The 21,067-nt window shown below is 38.3% G+C and overlaps 1 protein-coding gene across 15 annotated transcripts in view; it reads right to left on the minus strand.

Moving 5' to 3' along the window:
- WNK1 (WNK lysine deficient protein kinase 1) overlaps nt 1-21,067 on the minus strand; it is a 128,332-nt gene that overhangs the window by 10,801 nt on the left and 96,464 nt on the right. For 7 of the 15 annotated variants that reach the window (XM_084878704.1, XM_084878711.1, XM_084878712.1 and 4 more), the window contains 16 exons: nt 20,524-20,982; nt 19,425-19,703; nt 18,637-18,734; nt 18,366-18,528; nt 17,894-18,010; nt 17,421-17,594; nt 17,184-17,241; nt 16,924-17,046; nt 14,759-16,200; nt 12,810-12,893; nt 10,485-10,562; nt 9,864-9,924; nt 5,648-5,706; nt 3,153-3,814; nt 1,412-1,614; nt 2-196 (listed from right to left, as the gene is read on the minus strand). In XM_084878704.1, coding sequence (XP_084734830.1) covers nt 2-196; nt 1,412-1,614; nt 3,153-3,814; nt 5,648-5,706; nt 9,864-9,924; nt 10,485-10,562; nt 12,810-12,893; nt 14,759-16,200; nt 16,924-17,046; nt 17,184-17,241; nt 17,421-17,594; nt 17,894-18,010; nt 18,366-18,528; nt 18,637-18,734; nt 19,425-19,703; nt 20,524-20,982 — 4,255 coding nt within the window. The remainder of the gene's footprint in view (nt 1; nt 197-1,411; nt 1,615-3,152; nt 3,815-5,647; nt 5,707-9,863; nt 9,925-10,484; nt 10,563-12,809; nt 12,894-14,758; nt 16,201-16,923; nt 17,047-17,183; nt 17,242-17,420; nt 17,595-17,893; nt 18,011-18,365; nt 18,529-18,636; nt 18,735-19,424; nt 19,704-20,523; nt 20,983-21,067) is intronic. The other 8 variants (XM_084878716.1, XM_084878717.1, XM_084878709.1 and 5 more) reach the window with 3 other exon arrangements.

Below are 21,067 nucleotides of genomic sequence, written 5' to 3' on the forward strand. Positions count from 1 at the left end.
CCTTGACCTGGAGCAGAAAGGCTTGGTACTGAAATGGCACCATCACTGGTGAAGGCTGAATAGAGGTTGTCACTAGAGGGAGATGGCTTAAGAGGCTGTAACAGCTGACTTTGCCCAGTCTCTGGGATGTTGCCAGGAGGTTGGAGGGTTTGCTGGGGGTGCAAGCCTGAAGCTGCACTCTGACCAGACAAATTACCTGCCAGAGGACAAAGTGGCATGAACAGACATGTACAGCTTTCCCAATGCACTTTACTAGGCACTGCCCTTATTCCTCCAATTTGTCTCATTGAGTGATTAATGGGCCAAAAGCTATTACTAATGAACAGGAGGGAAAGTGAGGAATGGCATGAGAATCAACAGATAAGAGGGCCATAGGAAACTATCCTGAAACATTTTTAGTTTTAGAAGACCTAGATGGATCACAAATCTGAGCTGAGGAAGAAGTCTAGAACTGTGGTCACCAACCGGTGGTCCACAAGGTTGCTGACCGCCGGTATAGAATACATAGATACAAGAGAATTCTATTTTGCAGTTCCACAACTCTACTGCAAAACACTGAGTTGGATCATGATACAAATAGGTTTGGCAAGCAGTGTCTGCTTAATTTTCCTTATAAGTATATGTCAGATCAAGTACAAAAGAGGTGTTAAAAATAGTTGCTATTCCTTATAATCACATCTCTACTACTGATTTGGTTCAAATGTGCTAGAGAAAATTTGGGTCACTAAAACTTCCAGAGAATGGAAAGCTGCTAAAAAGTTTGCAACTGCTCTCCAACTTATTTATGAGCAAATATGAGGTATACACTTACTGCAAACTTTTTTACTTTTCAACGAATTACCTGTTAACATTACCATAATTTCACCAAAGGATAAACACTGTTTATCACAATTTAAAAAATGTACAATTCATTACAAGGGATTATAATTAAACTATTTTTTTTTTTTAGTTACAAACACTAGGAAGTTCTTTATCCCAATATAGGCAAATAAAATAAAAACTTTAATCAAGGAAATTATCACTTAAGACATACTCAAATATTTATATGAAATTTGTATTTATCCCAGTCACAATTATGACTAATCCATTCACTGAAAGGAAGAACCTACCTGAACTTTGCAAAGCTTAATGCTTTATCCTTAAAAACTATAAATGAAGACTACCCATGGATAACAATATAGATTATAATGGAATAGGCCATTCAACTCACCCAGTCTACTTCCATGAATTAAAAAAGAAGTACTATAAATATGGGGAGTAGAGAATTCAAGGAAGTAAGAATATTAGGAAAGTCAATTAAATTCTTTTGAAATATAACAAAAACAACAAATGTTCAATAGGTTATATACACTGTTGAAGACAGAAATAAAAGATGGGACAGCCATGGCTGGCCTGATCCAGGGCTTCTTACCTGAAAGCTGGGGGCTTTTACTGCCCAAGGAACTGATGCGACTAGATTTGCTGCCTTTGCTTTTAGTGGGTCGCCTTCTTCTTCCTGAAAGAGGGGCAGCTGGGGGAATAATGACAGCAGGCGGAACCTTGCCCAGTTTGGTATACAAAGATTCAATTTCATGTTTCTGGCGACTCTGCAGATCTTGAATCTCTTTAAGGTGTCTATGAAAGATAACCAGACAATTCAAAAATATTAAAAACACCTTTGTTCAAACAAGACTTAACCACATATTCTTTAACCTCCACTGAAGTACTTACTTTTGAATCTTTGCCCCAAATGCATTTAATCTAGTTTCTACTACACCTTGAGATTCTAGTTTGTCAACTCATCTTGCTGGCCTCCATTACCCAAGCTAAAATCCAACAAGCTCCCAGCCAACAAATGGTTGATGATGCAGGAGAAAAAAGATTTCCTGGCTTTTGAGATTATACACAGGAGTACTGATTTTGCTACTCTGATCCAGTTTGTCAAATATGATCAACAAAATCTTCTAACAGTGGTTCATTTGGTAGACTAATAAATAGCTAAGACTAGGTTAATAATGATAAAAGTGCTATTAATAAAAATAATATAGTAACAATAACACAAAAGATGCTGACAAAGTTCTATAACTAGAAATGCTATGGGTCCTGATGAGTACAGGAGATCCAATAAGAACTACATTCAGATAACTAGCTTTTGCCTATTATCTTCTCTTTATAAGAAATGAGACATAGCCCTAGCTGGTTTGGCTCAGTGGATGGAGTGTCAGCCTGCAGACTAAAGGGTCCCAGGTTCAATTCCAATCAAGGGCACATGCCCAGGTTGCGGGCTTGATCCCCAGTAGGGAGTATGCAGAAGGCAGCCAATCAATGATTCTCTCTCATCATTGATGTTTCTATCTCTCTCCCTTTCCCTTCCTCTCTGAAATCAGTAACAATATATTTTTTAAAGTCTATATATAAAAGCCTAAGCTACCAGTCGACCGGTAGCTATGATGTGTACTGACCACCAGGGGGTAGAAGCTCAACACACAGGCATGGAAACATAGAACAGAATGATGAATCTCAGAGGGTAGGAGGAGGGTGGGAGGGTGGAGATTAACCAAAGACCTTATATGCATACTAGAGGCCCCTTGGCCTGGCCTAAGGGAATCAGGCCAAAATTGGCCCAGTGCACAGATTCGTGCACCAGTAGCATCCCTCAGCCTGGCCTGCAGGGATTGGACCAAATCTGTGCAGTGGGCCTCCAACATCCCCCGAGGGTTCTTGGATTGAGAGAGGGTGCAGGTCAGCCTGAGGGACCCCACCTGTGCAAAAATAAGTGCACCGGGCCTCTAAGTAAGTAATTAAGTAAGTAAATAAATAAAAGAAATGGAGACATAATCACAGTGTAGTGAAAAGAATACTAATATAGGCACCTAATTAAGAGTTAGGTATTAATTCTGCCATTATTCTTTTTTTTCTTTTTTTTGAAATATATTTTATTGATTTTTTACAGAGAGGAGGAGAGAGGGATAGAGAGCTAGAAACGTCGATGAGAGAGAAACATCGACCAGCTGCCTCTTGCACACCCCCTACCGTGGATGTGCCCGCAACCAAGGTACATGCCCTTGACCAAAATCGAACCTGGGACCTTTCAGTCCGCAGACCGACGCTCTACCACTGAGCCAAACCAGTTTCTGCCTGCCATTGTTCTTCACAGGAGAAAACATACGTACTTTTCTCGTAGTCGTCGCAGCTCTAACTTTAAGTCTTCATCTTCAATATCTGACTCATTGTCACTACTCATGTAAGAGGAGTTGAGTGAGTTACTAAGGCTCTGACTTAGATTTTGGATAGGAAGGCTCCTCGAGCTCAGTTGAGGGGGGGAGTGTGGACTACCTGAACCATCATCCACATCCCTACTTAGGAAGGCAGCCTCCAAGTCAGAAGATGGCCCGTTCAGATGCGAAGGATCTGACAATTCAGGCTTTCCTTTCTTTGGTATCGCAGCAGGAAGAACAGCTTGCTCCAAATCCACAAAAGGAGGAGATGCCATTGGTCCCTCTTTCTTTGCCTCCGTGACCTTATCTTCAGTTCTTGATACGGAGAAACGACCTACTTGGTTTGCTGTAGTTGTCACCTGAAAACGCCCGACCTTGGTAGGCTGCCCGATTTCTGACTTTGCTTCTGAGGCAGGAGTTTTGTGGGCACCATCTGGCATATCTGAGGAGATACCAGGGATGGTCATCCCATTAGGTTCTGGCTTCACCAGGGTACTCTCTGGACTACTACTCGATAGCACTGAGGATTCTGAAGTGCTGGACTCAAAATGAACAGACTTTGCACCTTCAAACTTATTTTTACCCTCTTTCTGGGCATCATCCATTGCAACTGAAACCTGATGGAGAGAGACCAAAGTAAGATTCTTTTAATATTTATTTTTTAGAATGGACCATAAAAAAAGAAAATAACAGAAATACTTTATTTCCTAGCCAATAAGTAGGCTAATTATCTGTTTACATAGTCCATTATAAAATGGGCTGTGATTGTGAAAATAGTATACCATTATAGAGAACAACACATCTGTACTAAGATATACAGATTAGAAGTATATTCTGAGTGCCTAGCTAAGCTTACTAAGTAAATTACTACTTTTATATCTAATGCACAGGACTCACATTCAAATTTTAGTAAAAATAGAAATAACAACTGGTCATGGAATGTTGGGTATTGCTTGTGAGTAAGAAAAACTGCAAAGATTAAATCCAATAAATGTTAAATGCCAGCTAAGCTTCAAGAATCAACACAACCAAGCATTATCATGAGAATGTGAACCCTGAGAAAAAGATGCCTATTAAGAAGGGCTCCTGGTGGCTAACTGGCCTCAAATGAAAACAAAACAAAACAAAACAAAACAAAACAAAACAAAACAAAACAAAACAAATAGAGCCTAGCAGTCATTTCCATACAGGGGCCTCTCACACACACTGTGCTTTAGGGAGAAGCCTGCACTGAGCTACCTGTCTGCATTATTTCTGCCATCTGATCCAGCCCTTATGAAAGAGTTCCTAGAATACTATTTTAACTAATAGGACAGAAGCTTTCTCCATCCAATCAGAGCTGAGCAGTTAACAACTTCTTCAACCAATCAGAGTGGCTTTATTCTGTCCTGTGCCTTTTGGACCAACTGTGAGGAATTGGGAGCCCTCAATTGCATGAAGATGGATCAATCAGGGACCAAAGGTCAGGGAACTTCAGTCTATATAAATCAGCTCCTTTCTGGCTCTGGAGCATACTTTCCCTTTTCACCAACAGCTGATGATTGCATTTCCCTAGCTGAAGGTATCTCACTGGAGCAGAACAAAGCAGATCAATGCAAGCCAAAGTTTACCAGCATGGAGCAGAGCAGACCAACAAGGAGCAGAGCTGTCTAGCCAGAGTGCGACCTGACCCCAGGGCTGCCTCACAGCCATGCTACATCACAATTGAGGTGTTTTGCACTGAATAAAGTTTCCTTCTTCACAGCACCCCAAATTGGGGATTCCTATTGCTGTTGAATTGGTGCCAACAACCACTGGCTGACAAGAATAATTGAAAAGTAGTGTTAAATTTGTAATAAAAAATGATTTTTCAAGTTTGTTTGGCACTGCATCCTAACAGCCAGAAAATGTTCCCTTGTTGGGCCAACTGTAAAAATAAAATGAAAAATACTTGACTCAGTATTTTTGCTTCAGAAATTAATCCTAAAAGATTTTCCTAAACATGGAAAATATTTTATATACAAAGTTGTTTACTGTTATTTTGATCATTATATTGGAAAGCAACCTAATGACTAATAACAGGTGAATGATTACATAAATAAATCATTAGATGAGGGAAAAGCTATAACGTATCATTAAGAGTTCAGGGAAGCAAGGGCAATTTTAGGTATTCACATATCCAGAAAAAAGGAATGGAAGGAAATAACACCCTAAAAAGTAATCCTGGGGAAGGTGGAAGGAGAGGCAGATAGTATCATTTTCTATTATTTATCTACTGTTCTAAATATCCCATATTTCCTTTAATAACATATATTATTTTGAATAGGAAAAAATAGTAAGAGCTATAAAGTTCTATACAAAAGAAATATATCATTATATTGGCAATTAAGTCCCAAAAGGTAGGTAATAATTCTGTTAAATATACATTCCCCAAAAGGGGGAATCAAATCAAGGAAAAGTGATTGTCTTACCTGAAATCGCCCCGTTTTAAAAACACCAGTTCCTGAACTAGCTGCTGTGACTTGTGGCACTAGAACAAATAAATGGAGGAGGAAAAGAACTTAAATCAGCATCTCTAATTATCTTCTTTTCCCAGTGGCCAGAAATACAGCAAAATGGAACCACATCATCAGGTGAAAATTGTTAGAGGAAGGGAAAATTTCCTTAACTCGCTTTCACCCTGGGCTTTGTTTAAAAAGGAAAAAGTTATTGTTTGCTCTCCCAGAAGATACCTTTAGTATGAAAAATTGTATTGTTTAGAGAAAACTGTCCAAGTCTGAATATTTATCATTTACCCTTGCCTTTATTGGTACACATGTATGTTGATATGGCATGTTTGAAGGAATAAGTTCCCTACAGGAGTCCTCCTTATCCACTGGTTCACTTTCAGTGGTGTCAGTTATCCATAGTAATTCCAGATATTGAGAGAGAAAGTGAGAGAAAACATGCACATAATTTTTATTATAGTATATTATTAGAGTTGCTCTATTTTTCATGAGTCATTGTTAGTCTCTTACCATGCTTAATTTATAAATTTAACTTTATCATAGGTGTGTATGTATAGGAAAAATCATAGTATACATTTAGGGTTCCATACTATTTGCAGTTTTAGGTGTCTACTGGATACGTCTTGAAATGTATCCCCCACTGGTAATACTGTGTATTGTATAACCAAAGTAGATTTGCAGCTTAACTATAATATTAGAAGATATTATAAAACTAAGGTTAATAAGCAGTTAGACTGTTACTCACTCTTTAACTCAAAGATGTAAATAAATGAAGGGAACACTGAGATTTCACCTAGGACAGTGGTTGGCAAACTCATTAGTCAACAGAGCCAAATATCAACAGTACAATGATTGAAATTTCTTGAGAGCCACATTTTTTAAACTAAAACTTTTTCTAACACCACTTCTTCAAAATAGACTCGCCCAGGCCATGGTATTTTGTGGAAGAGCCACACTTAAAGGGCCAAAGAGCTGCAGTTTGCCAACCACGGACCTAGGATATTAAGACCCAATTTTTAAAAAGTATATATTTTTATTGATTTCAGGGAGAGATAGAGACATCAATGATGGGAGAGAATCATTGATTGGCTGCCTCCTGCTCGATCCCCAGGGATCAAACCTGCAGCCCAGGCACGTGCCCTTGATTGGAATCGAACCTGGGATCCTTCAGTCCGCAGTTCTAGCCACTGAGTTCTAGCTACTGAGCCAAACCAGCTAGGGCTATTAAGACCCACTTTTAAATGAAAACCAGCTATTGCCCTGACCGGTTCGGCTCAATGGATAGAGCATCGGCCTGTGGCCTGAAGAGTCCCAGGTTCAATTCTGGTCAGGGGAATGTACCTTGGTTGTGGGCACATCCCCAGTGGGAGGTGTGCAAGAGGTAGCTGATGTTTCTAACTCCCATCGATGTTTCTAACTGTCTAAACCTCTCCCTCTGTGTAAAAAAAAAAAAAAATCAATAAAATATATTAAAAAAAAACCCAAAAACCCAGATAAGGCAAACTGGTTAGGTAACACTTAGACAAATTCCTAGAACAAGACAGTAAAGGTGTTAGAACCATTAACATGCAGTTCTGAGCAACTTTAAAGCCACCTAGTTCCTCTCTAGGGATAATCACTTGTTTGAACTTTTTTCTAGAGATAAATGTAGAATCTATACTGGCATTTTCTTTATTTCACACAATCAGTAGAATATGAATTTTGATATTTTCATATGTTATAACTTAGAGATCATTCTGTATTGATGCTTCATTATTTTTAATGGCTGCATAGTGTTGTACTGAATGTATGCAAAAAGTAGATATAATTTTTTTTTACAAATGTTCAACATTTTAACCAGGCCTCTACTGAACATTTAAGTTATTCAAACTTCTTGCTATTATAAAAATGGTCTAATCAATATATTTTTTTAAAAAATATTTTATTATAGGTCTGTGGAATAAATATCTAGCTATGGAAGTGCTGAATCATTGCCATTTAAAACTTCCATAGACAACTAAATTTACCTCCAAAGAGACTATACCAAGTCAATGGTGACTATTAAATGTCTGAATTTACCAATGAGAAACGATAAGTGCTATCACTTGTGGTTTTTTTTTGCATTTCTGTTATCATAAAGTAAGTATTTTCATGCCTGTTTCTTTTTTTTTAATCTTTTTAAAAATATATATATTTTATTGATTTTGTACAGAAAGAAAGGGAGAGAGATAGAGAGTTAGAAACATCGATGAGAGAGAGTTATAGATCAGCTGCCTCTTGCACACTCCCTACTGGGGATAATGCCTGCAACCAAGGTACATTCCCCTGACCAGAATTGAACCTGGGACCCTTCAGGCCACAGGCCGATGCTCTATCCATTGAGCCAAACCGGTCTCGGCTTAATCTTTTATTTCTTGTCCATGCTCAATTTATAGAACTCTTAATATTAGCAAAGGAGCCCTTTTGGGATACAAATACACGCACGTGCATACATTTCCCAGTTTTTCATTTATCTTTGGACTAAATGGCATGCTGTTTTCCAAGCAGAAAAATTGAAATCTATTACCACTTCTGGGCTGGGTATTAAACATATTAAACACAACAACACCTCTCTCTAAATGAGGGATCAGCAAGCTACAATGCATGGATCAAATTCAGCCCACTGCTTGTTTTAGTAAATAAATTTTATTGGAAACAGTGAAACCCATTCATTTATGTCTTATCTATTGCTGCTGTGGCGTTACAATAGATTTGAGTAGTTGTGACAGAGATTGTATGGCTAGCAAAGACTAATATATTTACTTTCTAGCCTTCTGCAGGAAAAGCTTGCTGACTCTGATCTAGACAGTTAAAATTTAAGAATAAAGGAAAAGTTTCCTTTTTTCTCTCTACAGCACCATTCATATAGTGTCATTAAAAAAAAAAATCACTGATCCATTTGGAATTTATTTTGGTTTAAGGCTAGTGATTTTTGCTTTTTTCCCAGATTGCTGTCCAATTATCCCAAACCATTTACTGAAATATCCCATTACATTATGATTTAAAAGGTCACCTTTTTAATATTCTATTTTCCCGTGGTTTGTCCATTTCTAGAATTTATCATTTGTTCCAGTGATTTTTCGAGTCACTTATTTTTCAACAGAATCAATTCCCTTGAAAATATTTTGAGAGGTTTTAAATAAAATTTAACATTTAAGAAAGATAAGAAGAAAAGCACTTAGGTAGTCTTATTAAAAGTTATACGGAAGACGAGCCTGTGTGGCTCGGTGGTTGAGCATTGACCTATGAACTAGCTAGGCGGTCATGGTTCGATTTCTGGTCACGGCACATGCCCAGGGTGTGGGCCTGATCCCCAGCAGTGGTCACACAGGAGGCAACCAGTCAATGATTCTCTCTCATTAATGTTTCTATCTTTCTCTCCCTTCCTCTCTGAAATCAATTAAAATATATATATATATATCTTAAAAATAGTTATACAGGGAAGTAAATTTATGTCAGGTGGTATTGAGAATAGATATATTTTTAATAAAAAGGGAAAATTAATATTAAGCATGTGGTATACAAAAATCACATTGCATAAATATAGCTCACATTTAAGTATTTTCACTATTAAACTGAATTCTGAAGGAAAAGGCAACAAAAAAACAGAACCTCTAAATTTCCTAGATTCTGTGGGACTGATGATTTAAATGAAAAGAGACCCACTACAACACTTTAGAATAGAAGTAATTTATATAGACTTATGACTAAGCACAGGGTAATAAAAAGTCCTAATAAAATATTTAAGTTGATGATATAGCTAATTTTTGCAAAATTAAGTTGGAAGTATTCCCTTCTAAAGAGATTATATTTTATGGACATGCCAACTCTAATGACTCCAAAAAGAGATAAAAATGTTTAAACTGATTAACTGAAATCTTACATTTGTATTTCTACCATCTATGCTATTCAAGTTTATCTCTATATATTTAGTGTCACACAAGGCATGAAGTTATCAGTAAATTAACTTTTATATGTGCTTGAATTTTTTCATCTCTCTTAGCAAGAACCTAGGGATAACTAATCCTTGCATGTTCTCCATTAAAAAAAAAAAAAAAAAAAAAAAAAAAAAGAAAGAAAGAAAGTGTCTTTGAAAGAGTAATCATTTATAGGGAGGTAGCAATACTTCTAAATTACTATACTTATATAATATGCTTCTTACCATCCTTCTGAGGCTGTGCTCCTGCTTCTGTAACTGCTGTTGGAGGCACCACAGACACAGGCTGCAAAACACAGATACAGATACCACAAAATCTTTAGCTTTGGTCAGTCTTAAAATTTGGCCTGCTGCTTTGAAGAAACACTTATGTCTGAGGGAATTTTTTTTTTAACAGCTTAAAAACAGGTCTAATGTAAAGAAAGACATATTTTAATGGAGAAATTGAGCCTTAACCCTTCTACATTGCTGTCTTAATTTTTTTGCATGAATATTTGAGTATAACTTGAATATTCATAGAAAACTAGTTTTAATCAGAATATTATTATGTCACATGCCTGAAAGGAAGAAGTTAAAACTTAGAGTATAGTCTCCTCTGAATCATAAATACAAAATCTTTGGTATAATTCTAACCAAAGAAAAAGTATTTTTCAAATAAAATATTTTCCAGTTACACTACTGGGTCAGTGTCAATTTTTCATTAACTGGTTTCCTTTCTGCTGGCTTGAACAAAGACAGACAAAATAGGTGTTAAAGATATTAATAGTCTAGAGTTTACAGTTTATGTTCTAGGAATGTAATACATTAGGGTTATGGGAAGATTTTATCAAGATTTTAAAAACTTACACCAACTGTAGACGTTACTGCAATAGTCTCTGGACTAAGTGCTCTTCTCAATTGAGCATCAAGATCTTCCAGAGGTTGCTGGGATTGAATGAAAACGACCACAATAAATATAGTTCTTTAGCATATTCGGAGCCCCTATATATAGGACATACTGTTTTATGCTTTAGATTGACATTATATAACATGTCTATTCACTGAATATGAAATTCAATATGCCAAGTTCAACTTAGAAATATTGCTTGAATGATTTACCAGTCTTTCAAAAACATATGTCAACCTCAAACATTAGAGAAACTATTACATTTATGTTTGTACAGTTTCTAAGTTTTCTTTCTTACCTTTTATGTTCAATGTTAAAGTGATAGAAAAATTGTCTATTTGTCCTCTCCTTAAAGTATATTCTGAAAAATGTATCAAGATCTATTGGTAGATTAAGAGTATGACATGTTCCCTATTTTCTTTTTCAGTTTGGTAAATCTTTCTGAGACCTTGGTCTTACAAATAGAAGATGGCACTATCAGGAATATTATTATTTTAATAAAGTTTTAATAACCTATACTCTTATACCTGCCTTATAAATGACAGGAAGGAGGAACTGGAGGTCTGAGTATTCCATCCTATTAATCAGGTCTTATTACTGTCCATCTTAAGGCCATAAACTTTTCTCTTGCCACAGTCACTTATCATCCACCTATCTTGACTTCCAGCAACCTATTCTATAGCTTTTACTTATGCTATTATTCCCTGTCTATATGTAGGCACTATCCACTTACCCCTTCACAACTTATTGCTTTTTCTCATCACACTTACAGCTCTGTTAGAAATTATAATTTCATTAGAGGCCCGGTACACAAATTTGTACATTGGTGGGGTCCTGAGGAGGTTAAGGGGTGGGGGCCAAAATGTGATTGTCCCTCTGGGTGGGAGGCGGGATGCCCTTGCCAGCCAGGGATCTGGATCTGTCCCACTGACATTCATGCTGGTTGTTGGGAGCCACTTGGCAGCACTTTTATATTTTTCCTTGCTGAGCGTCTAGGAAGGGGAAGCGGCCACAGTGCCTGAGGCTGACTTCCAGGCCAATGGGCACTGTTGGGATCAGGCTTGTGGCACTCTGTGACTGGCCCGTTCTCTGGAGATTGCACATGCAAGACTAATGAGGGAGGGAGTGGCTGCCACCAGGCTGGTGGGCCACCAGGACGGGTTGGTGAACTGAGTGGCACTCCCACTGTGTGAGTACACTGACCACCAGGGGGCAGCTCCTGCGTTAAGTGTCTGCCCCCTGATGGGCAGTGCCCATCATAGCAACTGGTCATTCGGTCACTTAGACTTTTATATATATAAAATAGATGCTTCTGATGAGAAAATAGGTTTGAAACTCCCAATTTAAAGACTTCCACAATGCAATTTTTTTCAAAACTTAGTGGCTGATGAAGTAAGTTCTTTGTTGGAGTTAAAACTTTATTATGGTAAGTTCATTAAATTATGTGCTACTGTGTATCTGGGGATTAAAGAAGCAAAGACAAATTCAGGCTTTTCAAATTAGCAATTTACTATGTTCTTCTAATTTTGTTCTAAAATAAATTCCTAATTTAGTTTCAATGTTTACTAGGTTTGACCCACACAGAGCTTTTTCATGGTTACAATGGGTGCATAATGAGTACTTCCCATGGTAATTCAACAAAATGTGGGGGTGGTAGATTAGGGTGGAAAAGATTAGAATTTAAATAGTGTAAGCAATTCTGACCATCATTCTACCCAGTGGGCAGAACTGTGAGACAGGAATCTCACATTCATGTCACTGGTCTAAGTTCCTCTATGAGGAATCTCATTTCACCTGAGCTGAGAGATTTTTGTATTTAAAGATGTATCTTTTTCATGAAACATAACTCTATAACCACCTACATATAAGCCAATTACTTAATTCAATGGCCATTAAAAGAAATGTGAAATTTTAAAAAATGGTTGCAATAAACTCATAGAAAAAGGGTATTATCAATTATTAGTATGGTACACTTTCCTAAGGAGCTTTCAAAGTTAATTCTGTATACACGTAACTTTGCTATTTTCTTCCTTTGTAAAATATGAAAAAAATATTAATATTAAATGTTTTCTGGATGACTTGAAGCAACACTACAAATAAATTAACTATGAGGCTTCTTACTTTAAACAGGGCTTGGGTTATTAGCTACGCTATTTTAAAAGAAAGCTGTCACTAAGTCAAAACCAAATAGAAACCAGAAGTCATGATCCCACAATGGAGAATTTAAATACCCTTTGTGAAAGAAAATAGGGGCACAAAAAGAAATATGCCAAGTCTTGGGGCACCTGAGATAGTGAAGGTCCTGGAAAAGGTGGCGGCTGCTCACTGGATGGAACACCAGCTAGAAGTTCAGTACCCACTGACACAACCTACAGACAATGAAGAAAAATTCAAGTCCATGAGACACTGAAATGTAAAGACTGGAGAACAAATCAACAATTTAAATTGCAGAAGCATAAGAATAATATGTATCTAGTTAAGGCGTGCTTGTCACCTGGGTTACACTCTTAAATAAAGGACACTGTAACCATGATACTATTATAGGGGACATTGTGACATACCAATAAAATGAATAGTAAAATTTAATAAGAAGTTAATTCTTTAGGGAAAATAGAGTGAACAAAGGTTGCGTGGACATGAGAGGCATGGTCCAGATATTTTTGAACCACTTCTTTGATACAGTGTAATCAGGCTTTTCCTAAAACCAGGGGTCTTCAAACTACGGCCCGCGGGCCACATGTGGCCCGCAGAGGAGTCTGATCCGGCCCGCCAGGTTTTTTGGGCAGTGAGCGCAGCCGAGGTGTTACAGTAGGAATTAGTAGTTCATATAGTCCGGCCCTCCAGCTCTCTGAGGGACCGTGATCTGGCCCCCACTTTAAAAAGTTTGAGGACCCCTGCCTAAAACAAACAAGACTTTTCTGAGAAAACGAAAACAATTCAGAAGTAACCAAGGGTCAGGCCTGATAACAAAAGGCATCAGAAATCCAATACTATCAAGCAATTTGTTTTCTGTCTGAATAAAGCTTCTATATTAACTACTGTTAACAGGATTTCGTATCAATGGCAATGCATATAATACAGTAGGAGAAAAGTACAATATATAGCCTTATTATTTGGAAAAGATCAGGGAGATTGAAGATGGCACAATGAGAGAAAACCCACCATAGCAGAATTTGAAAACACCTTCTAGTTATTTTATTTCTAAGATTAGATTCTTTACTCTTCCTTTGTATCACATTTATTATTAACTTTCAATTTTTTATTGACCCTATATTATACATCTGTGGAATCTAAGCAAGGCAGATAATTTGCTTCATTCTTATTGAAACAAAGATTATGAACTTGTTACTACTGTGTTTCCCCGAAAATAAGACATCCTCCGAAAATAAGACCTAGCGCATGGAAAGATAAGACATCCCTTGAAAATAAGACCTAGCGCAACTTTGGGAGAAAAAAATTAATATAAGACACTGTCTTATTTTTGGGGAAACAGGATATGTATAATTGCCAGTAGAAGCATTTAGCTCTCTTTTGGGATAAATTCCTTTAATTTGTACCAATTGGGAAGAAAAGGCTGTAATTTTACCTGATTATTATAATTCTAAGAAAATCATGCAGTACAGATAACCACCAAATCCTATCATATTCCAAAAGGAAAAGTATTTCATGTTCAATGTACATATACACTAAAATAACCTATTTATAAATGACTTATAAATAAATAAATCAATTTATTAAAAAAATTAGAGGCCTGGTGCACGAAATTTGTGCACACAGGGTGTGTGTGTGTGTCCCTCAGCCCAGCCTGCACCCTCTCCAATCTGGGACCCCTTGGGACATATTCAGGACTACTGACTCCCAACCGTTTGCCTGTCTGATTGCCCATAACCACTTCTGCCTGCCAGCCTGATCAATGCCTAACCACTCCCCTGCCAGCCTGGTCCCCCCAACTGCCCTCCCTTGTAGACCTGATTGCCCACAACTGCCCTCTCCTGCAGGCCATCTTATGGTGGCCATCTTGTGTCCGAATGGGAGAGGACATCTTGTGTGTTGGAGTAATAGTCAATTTGCATATTTATTACCTTTTTATTATATAGGATACCAAGTGCCTATTACCAGCCAGACAATTTTATAACTTCATTTGTAATTTGCAAGGCTGAGTGGAAAAAATGCATATATTAGGAGGAAAAAGAGTGGTTATAGTTATTAAATTATTTCAAAACAAGAATCTTACTGGAGCCTTAGTTAAAGGTAGCTTTGACGGAGCAGTTGCAGGTTTCACTCCTGGTGTAGTGCTGACTGGGGCTGAAACATAGCTGACTGAAGTAGAAACTTGCCCAGGTGTTACCACTGGTATAACAGGCAATCCAGTTGTTCCTAATGGCAAACTGGTTGGTGGTAAACAAGTACTTGTAGTTGAAGTCATGAGTTTGCTGGGTGCAACAGCAGTGGTTGGAATGCCTGGTGTGGCACTGGTTTCTACTACTAGTGATGTCTCCAATGAGACAGAGGCATGTTGAGTTCCAGATGAGCTGTGTTCACTAAAGAGAGATCGCAGCTTTTCCTCTAGAGTCTTTATGTCATCAATCCCAGGAGCTTTGGGCTGTGCATCAGCATCTATTTCAGGACAGTGTGTATGAGGCTGGTTGGGAAGCAAAGCTGGTTGAGGCTGACTATGAATAAGTGTCTGCTGTACAGCAGGCACATTGACAACAGGCTGTACCAAAGGTGGAATAGTAGGTACTTGGGGTAATAAAGGTGTAGAAGTAGGTCCTGCTGCTTGGGGAAGACCAGGAGTAGAAGCTATAACTGAGGGAATGACCAAAGGATGCACCCCACCAGGTTGAGAAATGGAACTAGATACTGCTGCTCCTGCAGAAGAGGAGGAGGATGGTGCAGAGTGGGACAAAGTCAATCCAGCTGTACTGCTATGAGATATTTTATCAAGTGAGTGTGCACTAACCACCACTGTCTCAGCTAGCGTAGGAGCAGAGGTGCTGCTGCTAAGCTGAAGAGATGGCTGTGAAACTACGCTTGGGAATGGAGTGGTGGTAGAAACTGAGGTTAATGTGGCTGCCCCTGTAGTAGTACTGCCTGCTGACGGCTGAGATAATGCAGGTGGTAGATTAGCCCCTGGGGCAGCAGCACTGCTCACTGCAGAGGCTGAAGTTGTTGAAACCGGTCTAGAGGGGAAAGTACCTACACTAGAAACAGCACTCCCAGATGTGGGAGCCAGAACTGACTGGGATGTTGCTGATGTTGAGACAACTGCAGGTATCGTGATGCCTGAAACCACGCTGGAAAGTACTGGTGATTCTTCAGACACAGGTGGTATAGAGAGTTCACTTGAAGTTACACTCGTGCAGGTAGTAATCCCCTTTTCAATGGGCACTGTAATCTCAGGCTGAATTACTGATGTGGAAATGTCATTAAGAGGGCAGCTAGTTACAGGGACTGATACTGAAGATGCGGCTGCTGCTGTGGTGGGGACTCCAGCAATGCTAGCCATGGAAGGAGTTACTACTGGAAATGTTGGTCCTGTTTGACTAAAGTTGGGAGGTGCTGTATTGGGTCCTTCTGTCATCTGGGCATTTTTAAGTTCAGAAAAGGCCTGCTGTAGACTAAGGGATGAAGCAGAGTGAGACAAGTTCATTCCATGAGACGTAGAGGGAGCAACTGCAAAGGAAAAGAAAAAATTCAGAATCAGTCCATTGTTAAAGGGTGGATTCAAAAGACTGTCCTAGCAATCTATTTTAGGCCACATACCAACAAAGTTTAAAAACTCTTCCAAGGGCCCTGCTGGTATGGCTCAGTTGACCTATGAACCATGAGGTCATAGTTCAATTCCCAGTCAGGGCACATGCCCAGGCTGTGGGCTAGATCCCTAGTGTGGGGCATGTAGGAGGCAGCCAATCAATGATTCTATCTCATCACTGATGTTTCTATCTCTCTCTCCCTCTCCTTTTCTCTTTGAAATCAATAAAAATATATTAAAACAACACAACACTCCAAAGGAAATGATAGGCTCTAAAACAGCAAAGTAGTTAGATCAAAGTAAGTTAGAATATACGATTACCTATTTCGGAAAACAAACACAAAACCATGAAGTAACCTCAAAGCATATGCAATAGAACTAAATGGAAAAACGAACTCATATTACTGTATCTACACAGTATCTACTACGTGGACTGTATCTAGTTATGGCTATCCCTTTTGACTCTTTTTCTTTAATCTTCTCTATTCATCACTTATTTCCTTTTTTCATATATTTATCTAAAAATTTTCTACTCTCTTTTATTGTATGTGTCATTGTTTGAACTATTGCTAGATGACCTAGCTTCCAATAGAGCAGAGATGCCACAAAATTTATAGAATTATGTGGTAGAAGCAATTCCTTACCCGTATCTGATATTTCACTGGTGAAAACTTTTGATTCTCGTAATCGACTTTCTGGCACAGGACTCACTATAAACCGTCTTCCAGCAGAATGAACAACTTGAGTTAAAGAACTAGCAGGAATGCCTAATTTAAAAGAAACAAATCATTTGATTGCATTATTATTATACTGTATATATGTCACTGACACGAAGCTTTAAGATTTCATTATTAGCACACTTTGGTCAAAAGTAAGAGTAAACATGGAAAGAAAAGAGATTCACCTATTTGTTGTGTCATGGAAGATGCAGGAAGTGGTTGTTTGAACTCTCCTTCCAATTTCTACAACAAACAAAAGTAGTTCAATTCATTCTCAATGCAATCTGAATTAGGCAAATTGCCACATGCAAAGAGAACATAAATGTTTGATCATCTCAGACAGATGATCACTGGACATTTTGTTTGGCACTACAGTAACACGTTAAATAAACAAAACTTCACTATGGAATTGTTGAACCTACTTGAGAACCTGAAAAGCCATAGTCATCCTTTCCCTGTAGACTCTCCAATCCCTGGTCACCCTCTGGTTCCACACTGACATCCTCACTGAGCATTTCATCAGCTTTTTCAATAATTTCCCGCACTTGATCCACAAAAGACTCTCTCTCTACTGCTAGGATGAAGTCATTGTTCACCTGTAAAAGAAATGTGATGTCAGTCTGATTGGTACAATGCTTCTCAAGCTTTAAGTGATTCAATTACAACTTCATGACTCTGCCTTATCTGCATACCACCTATATTACTTACTTGATATGAAAATTCTTCAATACTAATTAGACATGTCCTAGACAACAAATCACAGGCTTGGTGTACTGGTTATATTCACATAGAAATAAGTGTAAAAATAGATTACCAAATACTATATATTTGTCTAGGGCAGTGGCTACTTATATCAAGTACTAAAGCAAAGTTGGAACTCCAAATGGATACATACCATAATTGTTGCTATCTCCTCAGGATTGTCACCATCTAAATCAAATTTGAATGTAACCATTTTCCGATTATGAGTCTCTAATTGACATTCTACTACCCGGTCTCCTTTATTTGAAACCTAAAAAGAAAAAGAAAAGGTATCTTTGATGACCACATTCACCTTTGTTACTGAATTTGAGAAAGTAATACAGATTATCACTTGAACATAAGCCTGATGTTACCACTGTTATTCCTGGCACTGATACTCTGCTTCTTAAGATATAAAGAAAATATTAGCTTTTGAGACACATACTCATCTTACTGAAAAGTTTGAAAGAAATGTAAAACTGTTCTTTTTCTAAAAGCTAAATAAAGTCTTACAATAGAAATATGAAATTTAACAGTATCATTTGAGTGATTAGAATTTCATCAATACACCTGAGACTTAGAAATATCTATAAATGACATGAAACCCACATATCATCAATACTTACATTCAAAATTCTCAATTTTGGGCGAGAAGTCTTTTCATGACGAGATCGACTTCTTACAGATTTTCGATTATGCCGTTTTGCAGTTCTCCCTTCATGCCTTCCACTGGATGATGGGACATTCTCATTGCCATCACTCATACCTGAAGCAACATCTGAATGTGCACTTAAAAAAAAAAAAAAGAGTTCAGTTTTCAATATGAGATTTAAAGTTTTGATATTTTTAAGTTTCGTACCATCCTACTACCAGTCAAGGATAGAGGATTTTACTTACCTGTCTATAGAAGAGACCAAAGTGGTAGGCTGGGTAGGTTGTGGCTGTGCTATTGGAATTGGCTCTGGAGGAGCAACTTGAGAGACTCCCTGAGTACCCTGTGAACAGAAAGGATAATTCAAATCTTGGCAGTAATACATTTTATTTTTTATTCACCATTTCCAAAAAGCTACTCTTTTTATTTTTCTTATCCCTCCTCTAAGTCCTAGAAGCACTAAATTTACTAGTAATTATCAATATTCAGCATCTACAGATAGTGGACTTAAAATTCCAAAGGAAGTTTCTAAAGCTAGTTTCTGATATAGACTGCATGGTGTGATACCAGCCAATATAGTTGCTAGATAGTGAGAAACTATAATTTGCCATGCAGCCAGCATCTTACCAGAAGTGTGCAATATGGCAGACAGAGTAAAGTGCAAAGATGATTCAGATCTTTCTCCTAGTAGGGCAAACATGATTACTGGGAGCACAGCAGGATAAGATATTCTTATGATTGCCAATGGCAAGGATTTGTGAAAGGAGAAGAATAATGGCTAAAGTACTAGCTAGAAAAGTGAAGTGCTAATAGGGTTAATCTTCTCCAAGGCACACTCACTTCCCAACAAAACAGCCAGTGGCAACAAGGCCCCCACATTGGCATTTCATTCTGCTGTAAGAAAAAGTCATTCAGAAGTTAGTTTGAAATAGTCTCCAAATGAGTTCTAAACCAGCGAACCTATGTTTCTGCTCTGTATTTCCCCCCCCCATTATATATGTTTTAGATGTAAACATGCAGAAATACCATTTACCTCCAGAGCTGCTTGCTGGGAGGATGTAGTGGGGGCTTGTGCTAAACTCACTGCTGGTTGGGACACTTGAACCTGTCCTCCTGTACTGCCCACAGGAACTATAAGATTTGATTCCATGTAAGGCTGCACCACTGTAGGAAAGTAACCTGGTGTAGCTAATGTTTCTGTAGGCATGGGAGGGGATAAGACTGTAGAAGGGATGCAAACAGAAGCCACGCTGGAAGGAGGAGCAATATTTGAATCTCCTGGATATTGTAATGGCAATCGAGGTGGGAAGCCCTGTGATAGAAATGAGGAAGGTGAGTTAGTGCAAGTCAGGTCATCAAATTAGCAAAACAGCATGACATGCCAGAAAGAGAGAGAGAGAGAGAGAGAGAAAGAGAGAGAGAGAGAGAGAGAGAGAGAGAGAGAAAGAGAGAGAGAGAGAGAGAGAGAGAGAGAGAGAGAGAGAGAGAGAGAGAGAGAGAGAGAGAGAGAATGCACAAAGCAAGAATAGTAGCCCACTCTTTTTCTAATAATTTAAATATTTTTTATTTCAGTTTAGAGGACAGGACTCTACAACTGTACTTTAAGTTGCTGTTTGCTTGTTTCTTTCCTCCTAAAGACTATTTAAATAGGAGGAATATACATAATTCCTTCCAGAAAAAAAATATCTACTTTCTAGTCATAAGTGGAAGAATGAAAAAGATCTTCAAGGTATCAGTCATTCCAGTCATATCATGACCTGCTAATCTCCTAAATCCAAACCCTGAAGCTTTTTATTGATACCTTGTTAGCTACTCTATTTATTCTTCCTATTAGAAAAGTAGCCTGATGTACATTAGTAGCTATATCTAGCATTCAATTAGCTTACACCGAGTTTTAAGGGAAGCATTTTTCTCCCAAGAGGTACCTTTAGGAAAATGGAAATGAATCAATTGTTAGACATCATCACCCTATTCTTTCTCAGAATTTTAGTTTTAGTTTCTCTAGGAAAGATCAGCAACTACTGTTTTTGCTAGTTATTCTGACATTTAACTACTATATTCTTAAGTCCTTGATTGTCTACTATAAGAACCAAACCCTCTGGTGCCCTCGTTTTTGCTAAGCAACACAATACCTGGTATAGAACATCTCCAGAGGGAAGTGGACCCTCAGCAGCTTGTCCAAGGTTAGCTGGTAGTCCCATGGACTGAACTGCTGGCTGCAGAAGCTGTGGGTGAACCTGACTTGGCAGCTGAGTCACAGGCTGCAGAAGGGTTGGAAGCTGACTAGAAGCCACAGTTGATCCCCCTGGGATCACAGCTGTTGTAGCCGATGAAGCCAAAGTGAGCAGAGGCTGATTAATGCCAGCTGCAATTGTGATGGGAAGGGTTGAGAAACCTGTCTGAGCCGCAGACACATGAGGAGCAGAGATAGGAATTTGAGAGACAGAGTACTGAGGGAGTAAGGAAGCAGGGAGTGGCTGTCCCATAGGGAGGAAATGAGCACCAGAATGGACTGGAACAACTGAGGGTTGTGTTGCAATTGAGATCTGAGGTTCGCCTTGGATAGTTGGTACTGGCTGGGAAACTGGAAGCTGAGAAGGTAAAGAAAACAAAACAGACAGATTTAAAAAAAAAAAAAAGGCAAGGCCACCAAAGCAAGCTTTATGTATTAGCTCA

This window comes from Pipistrellus hanaki (assembly GCF_964339955.1).
Source record: "Pipistrellus hanaki genome assembly, chromosome: 3".
Taxonomy (NCBI): Eukaryota; Metazoa; Chordata; class Mammalia; order Chiroptera; family Vespertilionidae; genus Pipistrellus; species Pipistrellus hanaki.